At 51.4% G+C, this 21442-nt stretch overlaps 1 protein-coding gene across 1 annotated transcript in view; it reads left to right on the top strand.

Moving 5' to 3' along the window:
- Positions 1-12110, top strand: part of FRMD4A (FERM domain containing 4A) — a gene marked incomplete at its 5' end in the record, with an annotated part of 377986 nt that extends 365876 nt beyond the window's left edge. Inside the window, 8 exons of the mRNA XM_084266245.1 lie at positions 1994-2222; positions 3429-3485; positions 3961-4198; positions 4606-4770; positions 6547-7406; positions 9779-9875; positions 11573-11644; positions 12093-12110. Of these exons, the coding sequence (XP_084122371.1) occupies positions 1994-2222; positions 3429-3485; positions 3961-4198; positions 4606-4770; positions 6547-7406; positions 9779-9875; positions 11573-11642 (1716 nt within the window). The 3' untranslated portion in view covers positions 11643-11644; positions 12093-12110. The remainder of the gene's footprint in view (positions 1-1993; positions 2223-3428; positions 3486-3960; positions 4199-4605; positions 4771-6546; positions 7407-9778; positions 9876-11572; positions 11645-12092) is intronic.
- Between the last annotated feature and the right edge of the window lie 9332 nt (positions 12111-21442).

Raw genomic sequence — 21442 nt, 5'->3', positions numbered from 1 at the left:
TGGGGCCGGTGGGTGAGGAATGTCCTTACTCCAGCCTCAAGGTTAGGTGAGGAGAGTGTGAAGGTAAAGCAGCTCCTCCCCGTTGCAGGCACTCTGCCTTTTGGCAACAGCAATCCAAACACGCTGACTCAGCTTTTCTCTATTTCCCTTTTAATCTGTCAAACTTTAAGACTGTGTTGAAAACCATAAATTTCTGTTCTCGAAGAATGATGTTGAGCTGTGTTTATTTGGCTGCCAGTTTGAGAGCATTTAGAGAGGCCAGCTAGGATTCTCATGTGCTTCTCAGCAAGTGAAAACACTAAAAACTCAATTTAAAACAAAAGGGGAAATAGTCCATCAGTCATGTAAATTCAGGACCGATACTACCAACTGTGACAAGGACCTGAAGCAAGGCAGATCCGTCTGAAGGCAGATGATTGCCCTCATCTTCCGAGCCTTTATTTATAGGGGAGCTTGCTGGAAGAAAATAGAAATTATGTCCAGGAGGAAAATTAATATGCTTCTCCTAAGATATACTGATTGATTTAGAACTGCATCTGTGAAGGGCTGAAATGACAGCTCACATGAAGCTCTCCGTATCTTTTGTAAGACCTTTGTCAGGGCAAGACTTGGCAGGAAGGGTCCTCTTGCATTTGTTTTTTTGTAATCTCCTGGTCTGTAATTCCTGACTCCGGGAAGGATTTTGCCAGAAGGTGGTGAACCAGGTTCCAGGCCTTAAAACTCCATGGTGTCAAATGAGCTTTTAATAAGTTTGGTGCTGATAGAGCTTATAAACTCTTCATAGCAAAAAGGGATCTCTTAGAAAGATGATGGGTGGGTTTAGTCTTCAGTAACATGAGGGAAATGATAATTATAGGTTTAAGGCAATGCTGACTCACCACTGACAGCAAAGGAATCGTGCAAGCCAGAAATCCAGAATATAAACTTCAGAGAGTGACTTCAGTCTGATTAACATCCACAGCATCGGCTCTTGCAGCAGACACCGCTGCTGAACGAAGAACTTGAATTTGCATAATGGGGATCTCTGTGAATGTGTGTCTGTCAGTGCTAGCAATCTGAACTCCCACCATTCACTAGAAGTAGAAAAGCTCAGCTTTTTTCCCCTAATTTACAATGTACTGTGTTCCCCTTTCTAACAGAGTAACCTCCATGGAGCTGGGGAAGACAGCCAGATCCATTGCAGGTTAACAAGTACCTTTGAAGCTCACGGCTTGGAGTCCTGGTGCAGACCAGGAAGCTCTATATCCACTTCTGCACTGGCATACATTGCCCTAAATCCCTTGACTTTGGAGAATAACTAAAAATCAGTAGGTTACATTTAAAAACTCTGCTGAGACCCTGCAAGGGCTGATGTTGGAGACACTGGTTCTTTCTGGCATGCAGAAAGCTTGCGGTTACACAGTGCTTGCTCTGAAATCAGCCCTCCTGGTTTGTAACTCAAGGAGACAATTTTCTGGTGCAGTCATTTGCAGCAGCTCATAATTACTTCAGCTCATACTCTCCCCTGGATTTTGATGGCCATACATCTTTGGCTTTTTTACTGCAAAGAGTTTGTTTGCCAAACAAGCCTGTCAAGAAGGTTAAAGCTATAGCTTTGTGTCAATATGTAGCAGTGATATGAAATTGGGAGATAGGAAACAGGGAGGAGGTAGGTGTTACCTGTAAATGGGTGTGAAAGGATGAATGTGTCAGCAGTAGAGCACTGTTGAACCAAGTTATACTGAACTCCATGAAGGGTTAGGGCTGGAGCATACTTGTCCTCCTTGTATGGCTCATCCTTTCCACCAGCTGTGCTCCCTGGCCCTCGTGTGAGCAGGTGAAGGTGAGATGGGTATGCTCATGAAGGCCTTGAAATGAAGAGAGCAGCATGATCGTTGGATGGCTTTGCTGGTGGGGAGTCTTGGCTGGAAGATGCTGGCCAAATTCAGGAGGAGCTTCCCCATAGCTGGTCTGGGAGTTTGGTGGTAGCCAGAACCCACTTGCCTTTCTGCAGGAGGCTGAGCTGGAGCGCCTGGAGAGGGAGTTTGCCATTCAGTCCCAGATCACGGAGGCTGCCCGGCGCCTGGCCAGTGACCCAAATGTCAGCAAAAAGCTGAAGAAACAGAGGAAAACATCCTACCTGAACGCCCTGAAGAAACTGCAGGAGATTGAAAACGCCATCAATGAGTATCGTATCAAGTCTGGAAAGAAGCCAACCCAGAGGGCCTCCCTGATCATAGATGGTAAGTGGGCCTCAGTGTCTGTGGCATTGCCAAAGGGTCTGCGGAGGGCAGGGACCAAAAGTCTCGCCTTGAACTTGTGGCTGGAGGCACAGGCTTCCCATCCCTCCCCTTCCCTCTCCTGACTCCACAGATGCTGGCAGTCGAGTTGTCCTCTCTCATACCAGCGTGCTGTCAGATGGGTGTCAGGGCTGCGTGCTGTGCATTAGGGATGTGCTGGTTCACAGCACAAGAAGCAGTGTCACGCTGTAGATCATGAGCGTGTCGGGAAAGCAGACTATGAATCTTTTGTTCACCTATAAAACCGCGCTGTTAACGCCTCCTCCGGAGTGGTGCTGTACAAATGTAATTAATGTTAGCAGATTGGGGTGAGCTCTCTAGCTGAAAGGCATCTGTAAAATCAAAGCAGTAGCAGTGTCATTGCTGCGTTCACATGCTTTTTTTAATCTTTTCCTTACAATGTAATTCTCAGTGCACTTTATGGTTTACTGGCTTGTTGATTGGTTTTTCATGAAATCCATTAACTTTCTGCCGTGGTTCTTTCTCCCTTGCTGATTTTGCCCTTTCCCTTTGACTTGCAGAGCTTTTCTCTGTGCCTTTGTAGCAGCAACCAAGATTAGAGCTGCTGTATTTGTGACCAGGGTATCAAGTTGCACTGCAGACAGGGATAACAGGCAGCTGAGAGGACACAGGATGGGGGAGTCATCTCAGAGGTGTGCACCTCAAGGATGTGAGGGCTGCTCCTGCTGCTACACAGGATGCTCACAAAGTGTTTCCCTGAATTACACAAAACTGGTACCTAGTGTGGGCAGACAGTGACACAGACCTTTTAAGAAGGAAGAGATCAAACTCAGAGTCCTTAAGGCCTGAGATGTAAATCTTGCTAATGGCACCAAGCCATTTTGTGTCCTCTGGGGATCTCAGCTCTCTGTTGTGACTCAGTCTTAATCCCCATTAATTGAAAAGAGTTAGCATCTCTGTGAAAGGCAGCCTGCTAGTGAAAGGCCTGGCCTGCAGCTCTGCCCTGGAGACCAAGAGTGGGCTGAATCAGTTGTTTATAGGAATCTTGCCTCTGGGCTATGTGAGGAGGAAGACGTGGGTGACTGCGGAAGGCTAAGACTCAGTGGACCAAGATCCTGGTGCAGATCAGCACTCAGTCACTGTGATTCTCAGGACCATCTGACCATCTTTATATTTTCTTCCCCTCAGAAGGAAACATTGCCAGTGAAGACAGCTCCCTCTCGGATGCCCTTGTTCTTGAGGACGGTATGTTTGCTGCTACATGTTCTAGACGGCAGGGAGGAAACAGGGGAGGATGTGTGATTGACACTCAGAATGGAGGGTTCTGTGTAATAATCCACCCAAAATTCCCACTGCCAAAACACTCTGGACTGAGAGGGGTTTCCCCGGCTCAAACTTGCAGTCAGACATCAGGCTTGGAGCAGTGACTATTGCCATGGTTACTGCTCAGAATTCTTTCAAAAGACAGTCCCAGAATGCCCCCTTATTTTCTCTTAAGGTTTCAGTTACTCTAATGCATCACAAACTCCTGCTGGTCATTCCCTCCCAAAATGTGAATGGCAGGCACTTCTGAAAATCAGGTCTTCAGATTGCTCCTGAGCGCAGCCAGGGGAAGTGGGGTAAGGAGGCAGGTTCTGGAGGTGTGTTGGTGTCCCCTGGGGCTGTGCTGCCATTGGAGGTATCACACAGCCATCACCTGTCTCCCTTCTTCTCTTCACAGAGGATTCTCAGGTCACCAGCACAATATCCCCTCTCCAGTCCCCACACAAAGGACTCCCTCCCCGGCCACCCTTGCACAACAGGCCGCCGCCTCCGCAGTCGCTGGAAGGTCTCCGCCAGATGCATTACCACCGCAACGACTATGACAAGTCCCCCATCAAACCCAAGATGTGGAGCGAGTCATCCTTGGATGAACCCTACGAGAAGGTCAAGAAACGCTCCTCACACAGTCATTCCAGGTGAGCCAGCTGTCTTGAAGCCCCATGACATAGACATCCTCTGCTTGCAGAAGGATGGGTGTGAGCCCTTTCAAAATTTACAAAGCCATCCTGTAGCAAGAGGAGAGTTTTAGGTGTTTGGGCCAATAGGGGTGTCGTAGAAAGTGAGCTGCACTCACATGAATGGTGCTTGGTATCTCTTAAAACATTGAGAAGGGAAGGATGATGGTGGATCATCTGAGGGCCTTGATGGGGCTTCACCTCACCCTACAAAAGCACAAGCTCTGGGATGCAACTCAGAGCAGACACTGACCCAGCTCCCGCTCACCCCCGCGAGATCACAGGCATATGCCTGGAGATCTGGAGAATCTCGGGAGCTCCTTCCCCAAATCCCTGCCCAGAACTGAAGCGAGCTGTTTGCTCTGCAGCAGTCACAAGCGGTTCCCCAGCACCGGGAGCTGTGCCGAGGCGGGAGGGAGCAATTCCCTGCAGAACAGCCCCATCCGGAGCCTTCCCCACTGGAACTCCCAGTCCAGCATGCCGTCAACACCGGATCTACGGGTACGCAGTCCACACTACGTCCACTCCACGCGGTAAGTGCTCCTGGCTCAGTCTCACCTTTCTTACCCTGAAATAAACATTCTTTGCTTTATCCTTCTCCCAGGATATGAATTAGTTCCCAGTTCAGGAAAGGGCACAAACCTGTCCTATCCACATCAGAGGCTCAGGTGCTGGTGCTGGTAGGGAATCTCTCCTGAACTGACATCCTGAAAACACTTCAGATAAATGTGATCCTGCCCTTCATCTCTCCCTCAAAGTAATCAAGCTTTTCTTCTGCTGGGACTTTTCAGCTCAGGGACTGTTTATAGGCACTAACAAACCCCACACCACTTTTAAAAGGCATGTGGTGCTACTGCTAAATGCTGCAGTAAATCCCTCCATGGATCCAGCTGGAGATAACGTGTTGTTTCCTGTCTGATACAAAATGCTGGGTAGTGTTAATTCTCTCTCATAGATAAAATGTTTGGACATGTGTGATGTCATGTGGAGAGAGAGCCTGTACAAAGCAATCCACCTAGGGATCCAGGTGGCAGCGGAGTAAGCCCGGAGCTGACAGAGGAGAGTGTGTAAAGGAGGTGATGTGATGTGGCTCAGTTTGACTCCAATTTTCAGCGGGATTTCTACAACCTTCATTGCTATTTTCCTCTCGTGTGAAACGCCATGGACACAGCAGGAAGCAGAGCTGAGCCAAAGCTGTGTGCTGTTAGGTATCCTGCCCCAAGGGGTAGTGCTAACATCATTTAGCTCAGCATAAATCAAGAGCCATGCCAACACATCCGATTCAGGCAGAGACAATAGAAGGCATTAAGACCCTGGGTTAAGTTTGTTATGAGTTTTTGGATGAGAGTACCTTTCAAGAGTGCAATATTTGTTAACACTAGAGCAGAGCTATGGGAGAAATGAGCCTGGCACAGTGCTTGAGAAGTGGCCTTGACTGAGTAAGGGCCATATGGGTGTTTGAAACAGCCATTGATCAATCTGTGGCTCATTCATGGGCTCTGCGCCCTGGCCTTGGCCATCCGTCATGCGGGTGTGTGACTCTTTGCAGGGTGTTCCTACTCCTTGAACGGATGGCTGAAGCTCTCCAAACAGCCAGGGTGAATAGAGACCACCCAGACCTGGCTGTGAATCAAGCCTTGTAAAACTGAGATTCAGGGTGGTTGCCTGAAGGGCTGTTGCACACTGACAGTCTTACACGTGCTGCCCGCAGCCAGGCCCCAGTACAACCTAATTGCCTGACAGAGGTAATGTTTTCAAAGGCCAGTGCAGAAATCACTGCATTCTGTACTAAGTATGGGTGGATTGTAACTGTGAAGGGCATTCACAAGACCAAGGGAAGGGAGGAAGCAAGAGAATCCTACTGCATTTTAGGCTAAGGATATGCAGAGCTGGAACGAGGTGAACCAAGTAGCCCAGGGATGGCACAGACTCCAACAGCTCTGCCATGAGGTTGCACTAGCAAAGCTGGGACTTGAGGTCCCCAGGTTTTGCCCTTCAGACTGGGTCTTTCCCAGGGTGGCAAGCCACTGAGGAATTGGGCTGAGCAGGGGGTTGTGTCCCATGTGGTGCTGCAGACTGAATGCTGCCACCAAGGCAACCACAGAGGAACAGGAATGGAAACTAATCTCCCTAAGCCCTACAGCAGAGAAGCAGGTTGCTTTGCAGGCAGCAACCTCACACAGGGCTGGAGGGGTCCAGATTTTCAGCGCCCTTGTTCCCTTGCCAGCAAGTCTGGCCTCCTGTGCAGAAGGGAAGTGCTTCATCTGGCTGACTTACCATCTTGGGTCTTTTTTTCCTGGTACCTGCAGGTCAGTAGACATCAGCCCCACCAGACTGCACAGCTTAGCTCAGCACTTTAGACACCGGAGCTCCAGTTTGGAGTCACAAGGCAAACTCCTCGGCTCAGAAAATGAGACAGGGAGCCCCGACTTCTACACCCCAAGGACTCGTAGCAGTAATGGCTCTGACCCCATGGATGACTGCTCTTCCTGCACCAGCCATTCTAGCTCTGAGCACTACTACCCTGCTCAGATGAACCCCAACTACTCCACCCTGGCAGAGGACTCCCCGTCGAAAGCCAGAGAGCGGCAGAGGCAGAGGCACAAATCAGCCGGCAACCTGGTCTCTTCCAATTCAGGGAGCATGCCCAACCTGGCTGCGAGGAACGGGACTGGGCACCACCGCGTCTACCTGCACAGCCAGAGCCAACCCTCCTCCCAGTACAGGATCAAAGAGTATCCCCTGTACATCGAGGGCAGCTCCACACCCGTGGTGGTGCGGAGCCTGGAGAACGACCAGGAGGGACACTACAGCGTGAAAGCACAATTCAAAACCTCCAACTCCTACACAGCGGGGGGGATGTTTAAGGAGAACTGGCACGGGGATGAAGTGGACTCCGTCAGGCTCACGCCCTCCCGCTCCCAAATCATAAGGACTCCATCTCTGGGCAGGGAGGGCCACGAGAAAGGCTCGGGTAGGACTGCCGTGTCAGACGAGCTGCGGCTCTGGTACCAGCGGTCCACGGCCTCTCACAAGGAGCACAGCCGCCTCTCGCACACGAGCTCCACTTCCTCGGACAGCAGCTCCCAGTACAGCACATCCTCGCAAAGCACCTTTGTGGCGCACAGCCGGGTCACGAGAATGCCTCAGATGTGTAAAGCAACGTCAGGTGAGAGCTCCCCTGGGCAAAGGGGGGGGAGGGACTGGGACTTCCTGCAGCTGGGGTTCATGCCAGGCTTAATGCCCCGGCTGGAGAGCAGTGCCAGATGTTATCTGCACGTTGTCTGGCCTTCCCCATGCTGCCCACCCAGCCTGTAGACATAACACTGTGGGGCAAGTCTTGTCTCAGACACTCATTGGGTGGGAATTGTTTTCCATTGAAATCATCACTTTGCTGTGATGGGCTCAGACAGGGAGGGACCAAAGGCTCCTTGTTGCCAGATCATTCCTCAGACTGCAGTTGGATTTTGGGTGATGGCACTAGGGCTGAATGTGCAGAAACCGTGTTGGGGGGGCTCACTCTTAGTAATCACAGCAAGGGGAGTGGTGAAGCGAGCAGGGTCTCAGCACAGAGGAGGAGAATGTGTGTCCTGTGTGAAACACCAAAAGCATGAGAAAGGTTAAGTGGGAAGCATCCCAGCCCCTCTGCCCCCCACGAAACTGTTTGAGCGATGACATCTTTGTGCACTGCTGGCTCTTGGTTTTCCCATGCAGCTCCAGTAGCTCTGCTGATAACATCCTGAATTTCAGAACGCTTAGGTTTGTGCAGTATTGTGCCTCTCTGTCATGTACAGAGCTTTGCACTCCTTTCTGCTGTTAATATTAGATGGTAAGAAAACAGTGAAATTCATTAAACTGAGGAGGCCGCTACGTGCTATGAAACAGTCCAAGGTTAAATATTTCCTGGCTATCAGTCACTGCTGGACACACCAGTTTGGATAGATCAAGGACCTTTTAAAACCAAAATCCAGCCCTGTGTGGACAGGATTGCTGGTTAATCCATTAGCACCATGCCCACCCTTCTGCACTCCTCAGCCTTGGCCTGGGAGACACCATTACTCCAGCCTGGCTCGCCGCAGACCCTCGCAGCCTCTCCAAACAGACCAGCCCAGCCCAGCATCCACCCATGCTGGCTGTTGGCCTTCTGACATCCCAGCTCCACACCCAGTCCACAGGCCACCAGGCTCTGTGCTTGCTGCTGACTCCAGAGCAGAATTGGAGAGGCACCAGGCTCCCTGTCAGCTCCCAACAGCTGCCTGGGGAGAGGCTGTGTGATGCCAACACTCATAGGAAGCCCAGATGTGAGCGAAGACACACTCAAGTAGTTGCTAGGACTGTCCCATGTCTCCATATGAATATCTGTCCTCCATATGTCTTCCCCCTTCAACTAACGGGCGAATTATGAAGTGTTGAACACCAGAAAGCTTTGCCTTGCTTAGCTTTGGAAGCTAAGCAGTTCAGTGGGGTGATCTAGAAAGGAAAATGGTGGGGTTAGGGGATAGCACCTAAAAACCACTGCCAACCAGTCCATCCCCCCACCCAACTGGGTCTTTACATCTAAATGTGACAGCAGAGTGGCAAGTGTGCTCAGCAATCAGCTTGTCGTGGCCAGTTGGCAGTGTAGATTGGTTTTGCCTTCAGAGTCAGCTCTGCATTACTGCTGTGGGTGGGTACTGACCTCAGGGGTTGTCAGCTCCCAGGAGCAGATTAAAATTTGTTTTTCTCTTCAAGTGTCATTTGGCAGCATCTAAAGAATTGACCAGCACAGACAGGCATGCCAGGTAGAAACATCCATCAGTTTAGCTGATTAGCCGTAGCTGATAGGTCTGTTGGGCTTCACACTGTCCTTCAGAGAGGCTCCTACTTCTCTAGGCATATAAAATTAAATTTGGACAATCAACACTGTATGGACTTGAGGAAGAGGAAAGATCAGGTGGGTTTCTTAGCTAGACTCTCCGTGGGGACATCCCCTGTGAACCACTGCCCGTGGTACGCTTTTAGCTGTGCTCCCTTCTGTCTTCACTGAAGTAAGGTCAGCCTTCCTCTGGTCCCATGGGCTCAGCAAAGTCCAGCTTCAGTCTATTGCTGATTTACAGTGACAGGTAGTTGTCACTTTTGAAATCTTCAGCGGGGTCTTCCCCCTTTACCCATGAAGCAGAGCACTTGCCCAGACTCTCATCAGTGCCAGCTCTGGCTCCACGGGGCACAGAGCATCTCCCACCAGGCCCTGCCAGTCCAGGCAGGGACAAAACCCTTTCACTTTCATGGTGGGAGGGGTGTGGTGTTTCCCAGGCAGGCTCCGGGGAGTCTGGGTGGTTGTGCTCAGCTGGAGGCCGGGCTGACACTGTGCTGGCTGCTCCTGATGCACATTTTGGACACAGCCATCTGGGAACAAGACAAGTTCTGACTCCCAGGCTGTGTTTGCGCTCACAGCAGGACATGTTGCTGCTGGTCTGACCAGCTGATGCTTCTGAACCACTCTGACCCTCGTGGCCTCACCTCACCGGTTGTTTTTCCCCTCCCCCTTTGGTTGTTTTGCAGCTGCCTTACCTCACAGCCAGAGGAGTTCAACGCCGTCGAGTGAACTAGCAGCCACGCCGCCGGGCAGCCCCCATCACATCCTCACGTGGCAGACTGGGTGAGTGTCTGTGAGACTGGGACAGAGAATTCACCTCTCTCCCCACACACAAGCAAAGGGAGAACGTGGGTACAGGAACCATTTTCCAGGTGCTCCGTAGCCTCCTCCCACACAGAGCATTTCCAGCCCCTCCCCAGTGCTCTCGTAGCAGTGGAGCTTTAGTTTAGGCTGACCAAGGTGCAGGCTCCCAGCAGTGCTGGCTCCACAGGGAAAGAAGCCTTGCACATTCCTCCTGCTTGGACAATCTCCTTCCTCCAATTTTCCATATGCTGAAATAGCTCATCTTTTCTTACCCCCTTTCATGCTGGCTGTCCAGACCAAGATCTTCACTGGTTAGGTGTTGGACGTTTGTATGTGACACAACCACATTCTTTTGCTAGGCTTTCCCCTAGCAGTGTGTCTTAATGACTATTAAGTGCATCTTTTTTCAGGTACCACTAATTAAACATGCTTCACCAAAGCGTGAATGAGTCATTACATGCGGGTGGCCATTACTCATGTCTATATATATACACACACACACACACATATATATAGTTATTGGGTTCCTTGGCACCTCTTTGTGAGGCAGGGAGTTCCAGGGGTAAACAAAAAGCCTTTCATAGGCTCCTGTGGCTACATTATAGCAATCTCCTGTAATTCCATCTGAATAAAGATCATTTCCAGATCCCGTCTAACTTGAGCAGATCCCAGATTTTTGCCTCTGAATTGGCTTTGGTGAGATCAACCAGAAAGTTTCAGACTTTGGTCCTCCAAGTGCCGTAGGCCCTAGATTAGGAAAACAGCTATGATCCCCTGAGTTATGAACTGGGACCAGCAACCTTGTAAACATTTCCCAGTGCAGCCACTGGAAAATCTCATGCTCTTCAATTTCTTCTGGTCACCTATGAGCAAGTTTGACCTCTGGTCGAGTGCTGCTCATGACTACACTTAAAAATGTAGACAAGAAGAACTGTAACTGCAACCCCCTTAGACCTACCTTGGATTTTAAAACCACACATTTGACATCCAGCCTCACATGACCTTTACAGGTACTTCCAGGAGAATTTTCCTGGTCTGATTTCACGAAGAACCACAAGACAGGCAAAATGGCAGCTGTGCTCACTGAAATTCCCATTATTAAGGGTTTGAGTCTGGACTCAAATCTTAGTCTCCATCCTAATACTAATTCCTGTACATACCTTCACGAGGATCAGAAGCCAAACTGGTGAGCAGCCAGATGACAAATCAGTTTGGAAACCCCCGACTTTTCCTATTTTTCCATTCAGCAAAACTCCCACACCCCTCTCACAGAGCAAAACTGCACCAAGCCAAGTTCTCCACTGGTCAACGTGAAGGTACCTGGATTTATAGTGTCGGCCCAGCACCACGGACTGGAGAGAAACGAGCGTGTATTTCATGCCTGAGCATAACACCCAAGGAGTATGTACAAATACAGTAGGAGCAGGCAAACTCCCCGTTAGCTGCACAACACAAACACCCCTCCTGCTGCAGGAGCAGACTGTGCCCTCCCAGCACAACCCCAAAGATTGACAGTTCTCCCCAACATGTTTTTGTGTCACTAACTTTTTTCTAAAGATGATTCATCAACTCGTTTCCCCGCCGGATTAATAAGCTCGTAACAATGTCTGTGTCACTTCTTTTCTTTAACATTTCCTCTCTCCTCTTTCCTCCTTTTTTTGCTCTCCTTTGTTCAGAGAAGCAACAGACAACTCACCCACTATGGATGAGTCTCAGTCTCCAACCCACCAAAGTACTGATGAATAGAGGTATAGTAAGGGAACGTTTTGTTCTTTCATCCTTCTGCCTTACAGCCTGTGAACGCCGGGCAAGTAACCGGCATCCCGCTGTCCCAGAGGAGCAGCCCTTTTCATCCTCTGCCTGTTTGTTTGGAAACAAGGCTTCCTTCAGCTCTTGGAAGGACAACTTGAAAGCATCTCAAAGCCCTCTCTCTGCCTTTTCAGCGTGTTTGTGGCTGTGGGGCTTTCCCCCCCCATGAAAGGGGACTTTGGGTCAGCCCCCTCTGCCTTCATGCAGGGGTTGAACAGGCACAGAGAGCAGTCGGGGAGGTTTCAAAGCAGCGTGGGCAGAGTGCTGCGGGGAAAGTCTGGCAGCAGCATGGTGGGGAGATGAACCTGGGTAAATGGGGACCTTGGGGGACCTGGACTGAGCTCCCAGCAGTGGCACCCAGCGCCCCTTTCTCCTTCCCTACTGCAGAGCAGAGCTGTGATGCAGAGGCTGTTAGCAGCAGCGAGATTTCTTGGAGCGAGGAGTCATCCTGGCCGCATTCCTGTGGGAAGACTTGAGTGGGGGGGAGGGATGGCAGGAGGGGAAAAAGAAAAACCCTCAGAGTATTCCTATTTTAATTAAACTGTGAAACTGCCATCATGTCTGACACTCTTTATTTGAATCTACAGCCATTGACAGCTGGCATCTGTCAAATATTTAAAGCACAGCTTTCTAGAGATAACCCATAAACCTCCTTACTCCAGCACAGAGCTGGGAAACAAAAGGCTCTTTATCATGCAGACTGTGATGCCCTTGCTCAGGTTCCTCCCAGACACCAGGAAAACAGGACAGAGGAAGCAGGAACTGCCAGACTGCATCAGATGTGAGATCAGTCCTGTTGTGAGATCAGTCCTGTGAGGCGGGAGGGAGCTGAGGAAGGAGCGAGACACCCCCTCCCTCCCCCAGTAAACAGAAAATGCATCTCCCACTTCTGGCCTCAAAACAACCTCTAGTTTGGAAGTTGGTTGAGATGGCAGTGTGAGGGAGAGATGTAATTCTGAACATCATCGTGCAGATAGAGCAGTCGTGTTTCAAAGTACCAAGATTCTGACCTCAGGTTTTTCCTCTGGTGAGGAGCTCTATAGACTAAGCCAGGAGGTGACCCTGAGTGGGGCTTCAGGGTAAATAGCAAAGAGAATTCCCTTAAACTGCCTCGTCTGCTGTGTGCAAGCAAACCAAAGGCCCTAGAGCAGAAGAAGCGATAGCTTGTTGAGAGGTGCCCAAGATGAGGACTGGACTGCCTACAAGAACACATGGGCATTTCCACATTGGACCTGGTGCCTTCTCACTAGTGGCTTCCTAGCTGAGCCCTGGAAAGCCTGGTAGCTGGGATTGCCAGGTGAGGCAGGAGCAGAAGTGCTACAGGAAAGCACCACCCTCCTCTTCCCACTAGGTACTGCAGCCAGGAGCCAGGAGAGCTGCTCTGCAGACCCGGTCCCTGGAGAGTGTTCCATGGAAAATCTTGACCCCGGCTTGCTACCAGGCAGGACAGCAAGGCAGCGCCCGTTGGGCAAGGCAAGGCAGGCAGAGCCCTTTGGGCAAGTCAGGGCAGGCAGAGCCCTTTGGGCAAGGCAGAGCCCTTTTAGGTATGGCAGCGCCCGCTGATGCACCCCAGAGGGACAAAGCCACAAATGGAGAAAGCAGAGGCAGGTGTGGTACTGTGAGTGGTGGGATGGACACAGCTGGTGGGGTCAGACACATGCTCTCACCTTCCAGCAGCTGCTTTGCTCTCTTATAGCACATCCCTGTCACAAAGCCCCCGCTGAGCTGAAAACACAGCAGCTCTGCCTGTTGCCGTTCAGGCATCATCCAACCCTCTGGAGAGGCTGCTGGAGCTCAGCTGTCTCCAGCCTCATCGCAGGAGGCTGGTTGCAGGGGAATAGGACTGCTGGGCAAGAGCAAATGAGGTCAAGGCAGCGTCCTGCATGCCGAGCCCATCCCTATTGTCAGCTGGGGGGTTACCTGCAGATGTGGATAGGAATGTCCTGTGTTCCTCCCCACCCATAATACAATGTCTTCTGCTTATGGCTGAACTTCCCAGGAGCCCTCATTGTCCTAACAGCGTTTCCTTTCTCCCGCAGGACCTACAACGATAGCTGTTTCCTGGATTCTCCCCTCTATCCAGAATTAGCAGATGTCCAGTGGTATGGGCAGGAAAAAGCCAAGCCTGGGACTCTAGTGTGAACCCCTGACCTCAAGTTAATCACATCAATGCCATTCTGAGATCACCTCACTGCCTCTCATTTGCCTTACCCAGATGCACTGTCACCCAGCACCAGCTTCAACTCTAAGCACTTTCCTCATGATGCAATTCAAGGCGACACTTTCAGACCGCTGGCCCCGAGACATCCACCACCACACAGCCCTCCCACGGCCCGCAGCACGTGCAGACAAGCAGCCATCTCAGCGGTCAGTCGTCAAGTTAGAAATCCATTTTCCTTTGAAGAGATTGCAGCCTTTCAAGGCTTACACCAAACCTTTCTGTTCTGTGGCATGTAACATCAGTAAGATTTCCATGACCTGCCATCTGAAGCCAACAGAGCATTAGTTTAAAGGGTGGGGTGGGGGGAGGTGGAAAAAAAATGGGACAGAGGCTGAGATATGGATATCATAGTCCTGAAAGCCCATCTGATAGGAAATAGAATCCCATCACTTCAGAGATGTGTCCAAGTCTTGCAGTGGATCTGCACTGCCACAGACCACAGCTGACAGCAGCACTGGCAGGGTGAGCGTGCCCAGCAAGTTCTTGCGACAGAGAACGTCTGTCTGGCATAACTCAACAGCAGACACAGCCACCTCCTGTACAACAGCATTTCCTGCTTCCCTTTGGGCCCACCTACGTACAGGGAGAATCACCCGCTGTGCTGGAGGCCCGGGCTGGCATCACAGCCTCACTGCCCACAAACTGCTATTAAACTGGACAACCAAGGCTTACATCACCTGACGTGGCGGTGGGTCCTGCTGCGCGCAGCATCGCTGTGCCCCAGCGCACAGAGAGGTCGGGGTCGTGCTGGTTTGGTTTTCAATACTCCAACGAAGATAAAAATTGCCAAAAAACACCCACCCCACCCTGAAACCTCTTTTTATGAAGAGACACAGCCAATAAATTCCAATGGATTTCTGCACAAAGCGTTGACGTGAAATCAAAGGGAAAGCACATCGCAGTCTAATTGACAGGGAAAGCTGCATTCACATACCTGCTCCACTCATCTTCCCTCCGCTAGCACCAGTGTAGCAAAGGGCTCATCACCCAGTGTACGGCTGTGTGGGAGAACCAGTCTGTCTGGAAGGGAACAGCGCCACAGCGGGGTCAGACAACCAGCAGACCTGTTTTCCCATTGCATGAAGCGACCGCAAGAGAACCACCAAAATCAGGTGTTGGGCACAAGCGAGAGCTGCCTGCTGATACCAAAAGGAACCGTACGAGAGCGTCATGGAAGGAGCTGCAAGTTTACACGTAACTTTTGAGCAATGCTTTATACACGTCAAGCCATGGAACTTTAAAAAAAGGCCTCAAAGACACTTTTGTAACGAACAAGTGCACAATCTAGGTGGATGTTGAAGCTGGCACGTCTAGTCTTCACTGCGGTGCTATGCTGTTTTTATTGCCACTCGATGGGGGGGGAGGCGCCCGGCCTTCCCCCCTCCCCGTTTGTGCGTGCAAACGATGATTTCCTATGGGAAAGGCATTAAAAGAAAAACGGCTGGAGGGGGGGTTTTACTTGGGGAAAAGCAGAAACTGAAGTTAGCTTTAGTTTAAGGAGAAAAAGAGGAAAGGAAACAAAAAAGACAAGCGTGAGTGCGTGTGCGTGTGTGTGTGTTCCAAGAGTAACAGTGTCTACCAGACAAAGTAGGGCGAAAATTAACCACCGCGACGTGGGGGGGGGCTGCCACACCTATTGGTTTTCAGATTGCTGGAAAACTGCATTCCAGGCTCCAAGAGAGAATGGCTGCTTCGAAACCGGGCGAGGAGAGGTGATGAGGGGTGGGTTCCAGAGATTAATGGAGGCTGCTCATGCGAATACCTGCATAACCCGTGTGAGAAGCCTTGGCTCCGGCTCGCTGCGCTGCTGGCTGTGCTGCCGGCCACATCCCCAGGCAGGCAGGGAGCTGAGGGCAGCGACAGGCAGCGAAGGCTCTTGTTTGGCCAGGGAAATCCGCGCCGGAGCCAGGAAGGAAACACTTTCATGTTCACACATGAAACCTAACTAGATGAATTACCCTTATACCAGCAAGGGGGGGTTAAGGGTAGCCACGCAAGCCTCCTGCTTCCGGACCTCTGCCAAGAACCACCGCAGGATCCCAGCCCAATTTGGCGAGTACCCGAAGCCTCGTAACCCATCGCTGGAAGAGCATCCAGCGCTGAGCCCGCACCCTGTACCTGGACGTGTGAAGCACTGGTTTCGCCATCTCTTTGTGTGCTTTGGGGTCTGACAAGGGAATTATTTCAAGCTCCTAATTGGCTTTTTAGCTGGGTAAGAGATAGTACTAATTAGTGATGTTCACCATTAAGATTCAGTAGCTAAAGTGAAAGGATTAAATAAGGACCAAATTACGCAGCACCAAGTAATTCAGCCCATGGATTTTTTTAGGGGCTCTGAGCAACTGTCTGTTTTCTTTTTAATTTCCCTGTAAGTGGTTCTGGGTTGGGTTGTTTTGGGGTGGGTTTTTTTTTTTTTCTGTGTACCTTCTTTCAATTAAAAAGAATTCAACAACAGCGGCACTATGAGGCCTCTGGGCACTACAGGAAGAAAACGTTAATTCCTCCAGTTTTACAGCAAAGGGGGAGAGGTGGCAGCCCTGAAACGAGGAGAAGTCAATAACCGGTTAGCCTGGCTTGCAAACAGGCTGGAGTAGAGAAAAGCTTTCTAGAAACGGATCGAGTTTGGCTTTGTGTTCTGCTTTTCTGTTCTGCAATCGAGGCGCACGTGAGCAGCCAGTCTGGTAGTAAAGACAGATTAAGTAAAACAGGTTTTACTGTTTAGCTCAATTCAATTAAAACACAAGTGTACATAAAATGTTAATCAGGTGAGATTAACATATTTAAGTAGAACGTGGAGGGGTGTATACATAGCTATTATATACGAGCACTTGACGACCAACTGAACCCCTCCTTTACTTTTTTATTTTCCAAGGCTCCATCTGACATTAAAGCCACAATCGCGTTCTGAAGTCCCGGAGTCCGACGCTCCCTCTGGTCAGGCAGGAGCCGGGGGTACGGTCTGCGCCCCGGGGCCGTGCTGGGAGGCAGGGTTTATTTTTAAATGATATTATATGCAGTCGAGTGTTGAAAATGTTGAGACAGTCCGATTTGTTTTCACTCTGTATTAGTTTTAGTTCCAGGCATAGCCGAATCCCCATTCAGGTGCTATCAGATGACCAGTTACTGCTTAGTTAACTAGATGTAAAGTTTTACATATATATTAATGTCAATAGTTTTATTACGAGTTGTGTAAAATGGACTCTCTAGTTTAAAAAAAGAGGGAAAAAAAAAAAAGAAGAAAAAAAAATAATTAGGTCTCTCCTGAAACTGACTTTAGAGCATGGGAAATGATTTTACTGGATTCTGTTCAACCGTAATCAAGGAAAAATATGTATGTTGTAGAAAAAGTCGCAGAATTAAAAAAGATCTGCTTTTAATTTATTCTTTTTGTATTAAGAATTTGTATAGTTACCTTTACATTTTGCAGAACGGTGTTGTCAACACTTCCTTATTAAAGCATTTTCAAAATGAAGCCTTGCAGTGGTCCTTCCCGGCAGCGAGTGAGTCCTGACCGGGGTGACCGAACCACCACCTCTGAGAAATGCTGGGTCCAGATGTGCACACAGCTGGTCAGGGATCACAGAATCACAGGGGTTGGAAGGGACCCCAAGAGATCATCAGGTCCAATCCCCCTGTCAAAGCGGGTTCCCTAGGACAGGGATGGCAGCAGGAAGGGCTGGGTTGCCCCTTAAGACCTTGTCCTTCAGACACCCCCAGGGATCCCAGGTCTCAGCTCAGTCTGTGGTGTGTTCTGTCCAGCGCTGCTCTCACTGCTCAGGGGATGTCTTGGCTGGCATGAAACAGCAGGACCGACTTCCCAACACAGCTGAAAGCAGCTGGGGAAGTGGGAGTTGCTTCTAATGCACCTAACTTGAGATGATTAAGTCACTGCTATGAGCTGGGTGCTGGGGGGCTACAAGGGTCTTTGCTTGAGCACCCACCTGCTTGGCCCTGGCACTCCTAAGGAACCACTGGCTTGTTGTGCAAAATTCCTGAAGAGACCAGTTCAATCTCTGCTGCTGAGGCAACAGCAGCAAGAACCCACCCTGAGAGACACCGGGGGCTCGGGAGGGGGCTTTTCTGGCAGCCTGGCCCCCTGCATGGGGTCAGGGATGGGGCTAATCACAGAATCCCAGGCTGGTTTGGGTTGGAAGGGACCTCAAAGCCCAGCTACCTCCGACCCCCTGCCATGGGCAGGGACACCTTACCTTCCACTAGCCCAGGTTGCCCAAAGCCCCATTCAGCTTGGCCTTGAACCCTGCCAGGGATCCAGGGGCAGCCAGTTTCTCTGAGCACCCTGTGACAGGGCCTCACCACCCTTACAGGGAAGGATTTCTTCTTTAAGTCTGATCTAAACATCCCCTCCTTCATCTTAAGGGCATTCCCCCTTGTCCTGTCCCTCTCCAGCTTCCCTGTAGCCTCTTTAGCTACTGGAAGGCTGCTCTGAGGTCTCCCTGGAGCCTTCTCTTCAGACTGAACAGCCCCAACTCTCCCAGCCTGTCTTCCTAGCAGAGCTGCTCCAGCCCTCTGGTCATCTCTGTGGCTTCCTCTGGACTTGCTCCAACAGCTCTGTCTTTCCTGTACTGGGGATTCCAGACCTGGACACAGCACTGCAGGTGGGGTGGGGTCTCATGAGAGCAGAGCAGAGGGGCAGAATCCCCTCCCTCAACCTGCTGGTCACACTGCTTATGATGCAGCCCAGGATATGGTTGACTTTCTGGACTGGAAGTGCACATTCCTGGGTTCTGCTGAGTTTCTTGTCCACCACCACCCCTCCTAAGTCCTTCTCCTCAGGGCTGTTCTCAATCCATTGAGCCTGTAGTTGTGCCTGGGATTGTGCCGACCCACATGCAGGTCCCTGCACTTGGCCTTGTTGAACTTTGTGCAGTTCACATGGGCCCATCTCTCCGGCCTGTCAAGGTCCCTCTGGATGGCATCCCTTCCCTCCAGTGTGTCAACTGCACCACCCAGCTTGGTGGCACCTGCAAACTTGCTGAGGGCGCACTCGATCCCACTGTCTGTGTCACCAAGAAAGACGCTGAACCCCAATACCACCGTTCCCCTCCATGGTGACCCCTGCAGCCCCAGCACGCCCTGGGCAGGCAGCTCCCAGCAGCCTCCTGCTCTCCCTGTGGGCCCGTTTGCACATCCCAGCCCCCAGTGCAGTTGCTTTCTATTCCCATTTATTCCCAGCACCACAGGACCTCCTGTCCCCCCAAGCATTTTGTATTCCCCCCCCCCCTTGCTGCAGCAAGCCAGCAGCAGCACCGGCCAGGCCCCCCGGCCATCGCTCCGCTGCACGGGGACAACCTTGTGTGGAGAGGCCCCTGAAGGGTTTGGGATGGGACACCGTGGCAATGGTGAAATTGTTCAGACATCCCCCAACCTCTGGGACTTGAGCTCAGCTTTACTGCCAGCAGCTCCAGCCCTGCTGCAGGCACTGCTCCATGCCCTACATCACATCAGGGGCAGCTTTCCTGACAGCCAGCTCCGCATTCGGCATGGGCACCCTGGCAGCAGCCCTCTCCAAGGGCACGTCAAGTACTCCTCCTCCCTGCTGAGAAGCAAAGCCCTTCACATCTTGGCCAGATTCATTCTTTGGGCAGGGCAGGGTCTGTAACAGAGATGCTGGGGCAGTTCCTCACCCCAAACAGACTGATCCCACCCACACCCGCCTCAGGGCCCCTCAGCAGTACCGACAAATAGCTAATAAGGAATTAAAGGCATTTAACTACCGCCGGGCACGCCAGTGCTGGGGCAAGGCGGGTGTCACACACTCAGACAGTCCCTCCCACCGCCAGGACAGGGCAAAGGGCTGCCACCACTAACTGGGACACTGAAGCCCCAAAACCAGCCCTGCCACCGCCACAGCGAAAGCCTGACTGCACACTAGGGCTGTGGAGCTCTGGCTCCAGCCGTTATTTCCTCCTAACACAGGAATTACCAGAAATAAACATCTGGAGAAGCCCAGAGGGACGAGTGGGAATCGCTAAACTGAACCATACCCCAAAAACTGTCAAGGCCCATGACAGCTGCGCCGCACCCACCTGTCCCTAAACCAGACTCGGGTGGGTTGGGGCTGGGTTTTTTTAGGTATTATTAACTATTTGATCACGGTCTGGTAGCTGTAATTTGGGGCCATCCAGCTGCAAAGAGCCCCTGGGCGATGATGAAAAGCAGCTGCTGTAACAGCGTGTCCCCCGCCTTGGGATGCCCTGAGGACCGAAGCTGGCGCTCACGTGCCGGACAGCTGGAAACTCTTACCCAGAGATGCCGTGAGAAAGTCCTGCGCAGCCCCTCGGCTCCCCGCGTTCCACGGATTGCAGGGGGATAAAGCGCTTCCGTCACGGGATTGGCTGCAGCACGGGGGCTGCATTTCAGGGGCTGTCGGCCAGGAGGCACGTTGCTCGGATTACATTCCCTACAAGCCACTCAGACCATTCCTACCCCAAATTCAGGTCCCTACGGGAGGCGCGTCCCCCCTCAAACCGGGGCTCAGGGTGCTGTTAAACTCACCCTCAGTAATTAGCCCTAAAGTGGGAGGGTGGAAAAAAAATATCCAGTGCTATTCCAGATGCCCTAAGGAATCCTGTTGCCTGTAAAGCAAACGCTGCCGAGCTCCTTACACCCTCCCCTGGCTACCCACACGCTGCACTTCCCTGTGAAATTACAGCTCTTCTGAAGGGGGATGAGATCGTCCCTCATATCAAGAGTTCAAAACAAAGGTCAGGAAGATTTAAAACCACTCAGGACATCAGCTGGGTGGGGAGAAGGGGAGAGTTGCAGGTTTATAAATGGTTCCTGTGGTACCAATGCCTCAGAACTGAGTAGCTGGAGGGAACCCTGCAAAAACCCAGAACCACCCCTGAAAAGCCAGCAGACACCACCGCTAATGGAACACTTCCGTGGTCTTGCCATCTGCCTGGCTTCTCCCCCAGATTCCTGTCTATTCCCCCCAGGCCCCTCTCCAAGCACTGTTTTTATTCCTCCTGAACTGTTTAAGCTCCTGACATTTTCTCTGGGGTCAGACTCTGGCCTGAAAAGCTCCTTTGTCTGAAGCAGCACCTCAGGATGCTGAGCTTCCAGCAGAATCCGAAGCTCCTCAAGATGCGCCTCCAAACTCGCTGCTGGCTGAACTCCCCCACCATCATGCCTCACATGCCACAGGACATGGTGGATACCCACAGGAGATGGGGAACTCCCTCAGAAGAGGACACACAGGCTCCTGCTCCACTGCCAGGGGAGGTGAGGACTTGGACAAAGCAATGCACCCAGCATGAGCACCATTTTAGAAGGAGGATCAGCTCACATCATATCAGGTCTTTGGCTGCCGCTGCAAAGCACAGGTGGGACACCAGACTCCAACACCTGCCTGAGCCCAGCCCGGGGCAGCCAGGACCAGAGCCTCCCTCTCACCAAAAGGCTCCTCCGGAGGCAGAGGAGTGGGCTCGGTACCAGCTCTGCGGGCTCATGCCTGGGCTGGGCTCTCCCCAGTGTGAGCAGGGGCAGCTTTCAG

This window comes from Gallinula chloropus, assembly GCF_964237585.1.
Source record: "Gallinula chloropus genome assembly, chromosome: 1".
In the NCBI taxonomy this organism is placed as follows: domain Eukaryota; kingdom Metazoa; phylum Chordata; class Aves; order Gruiformes; family Rallidae; genus Gallinula; species Gallinula chloropus.
The sequence above is the reverse complement of the archived record's forward strand: the minus strand, read 5'-3'. Positions and strand labels throughout refer to the sequence as shown.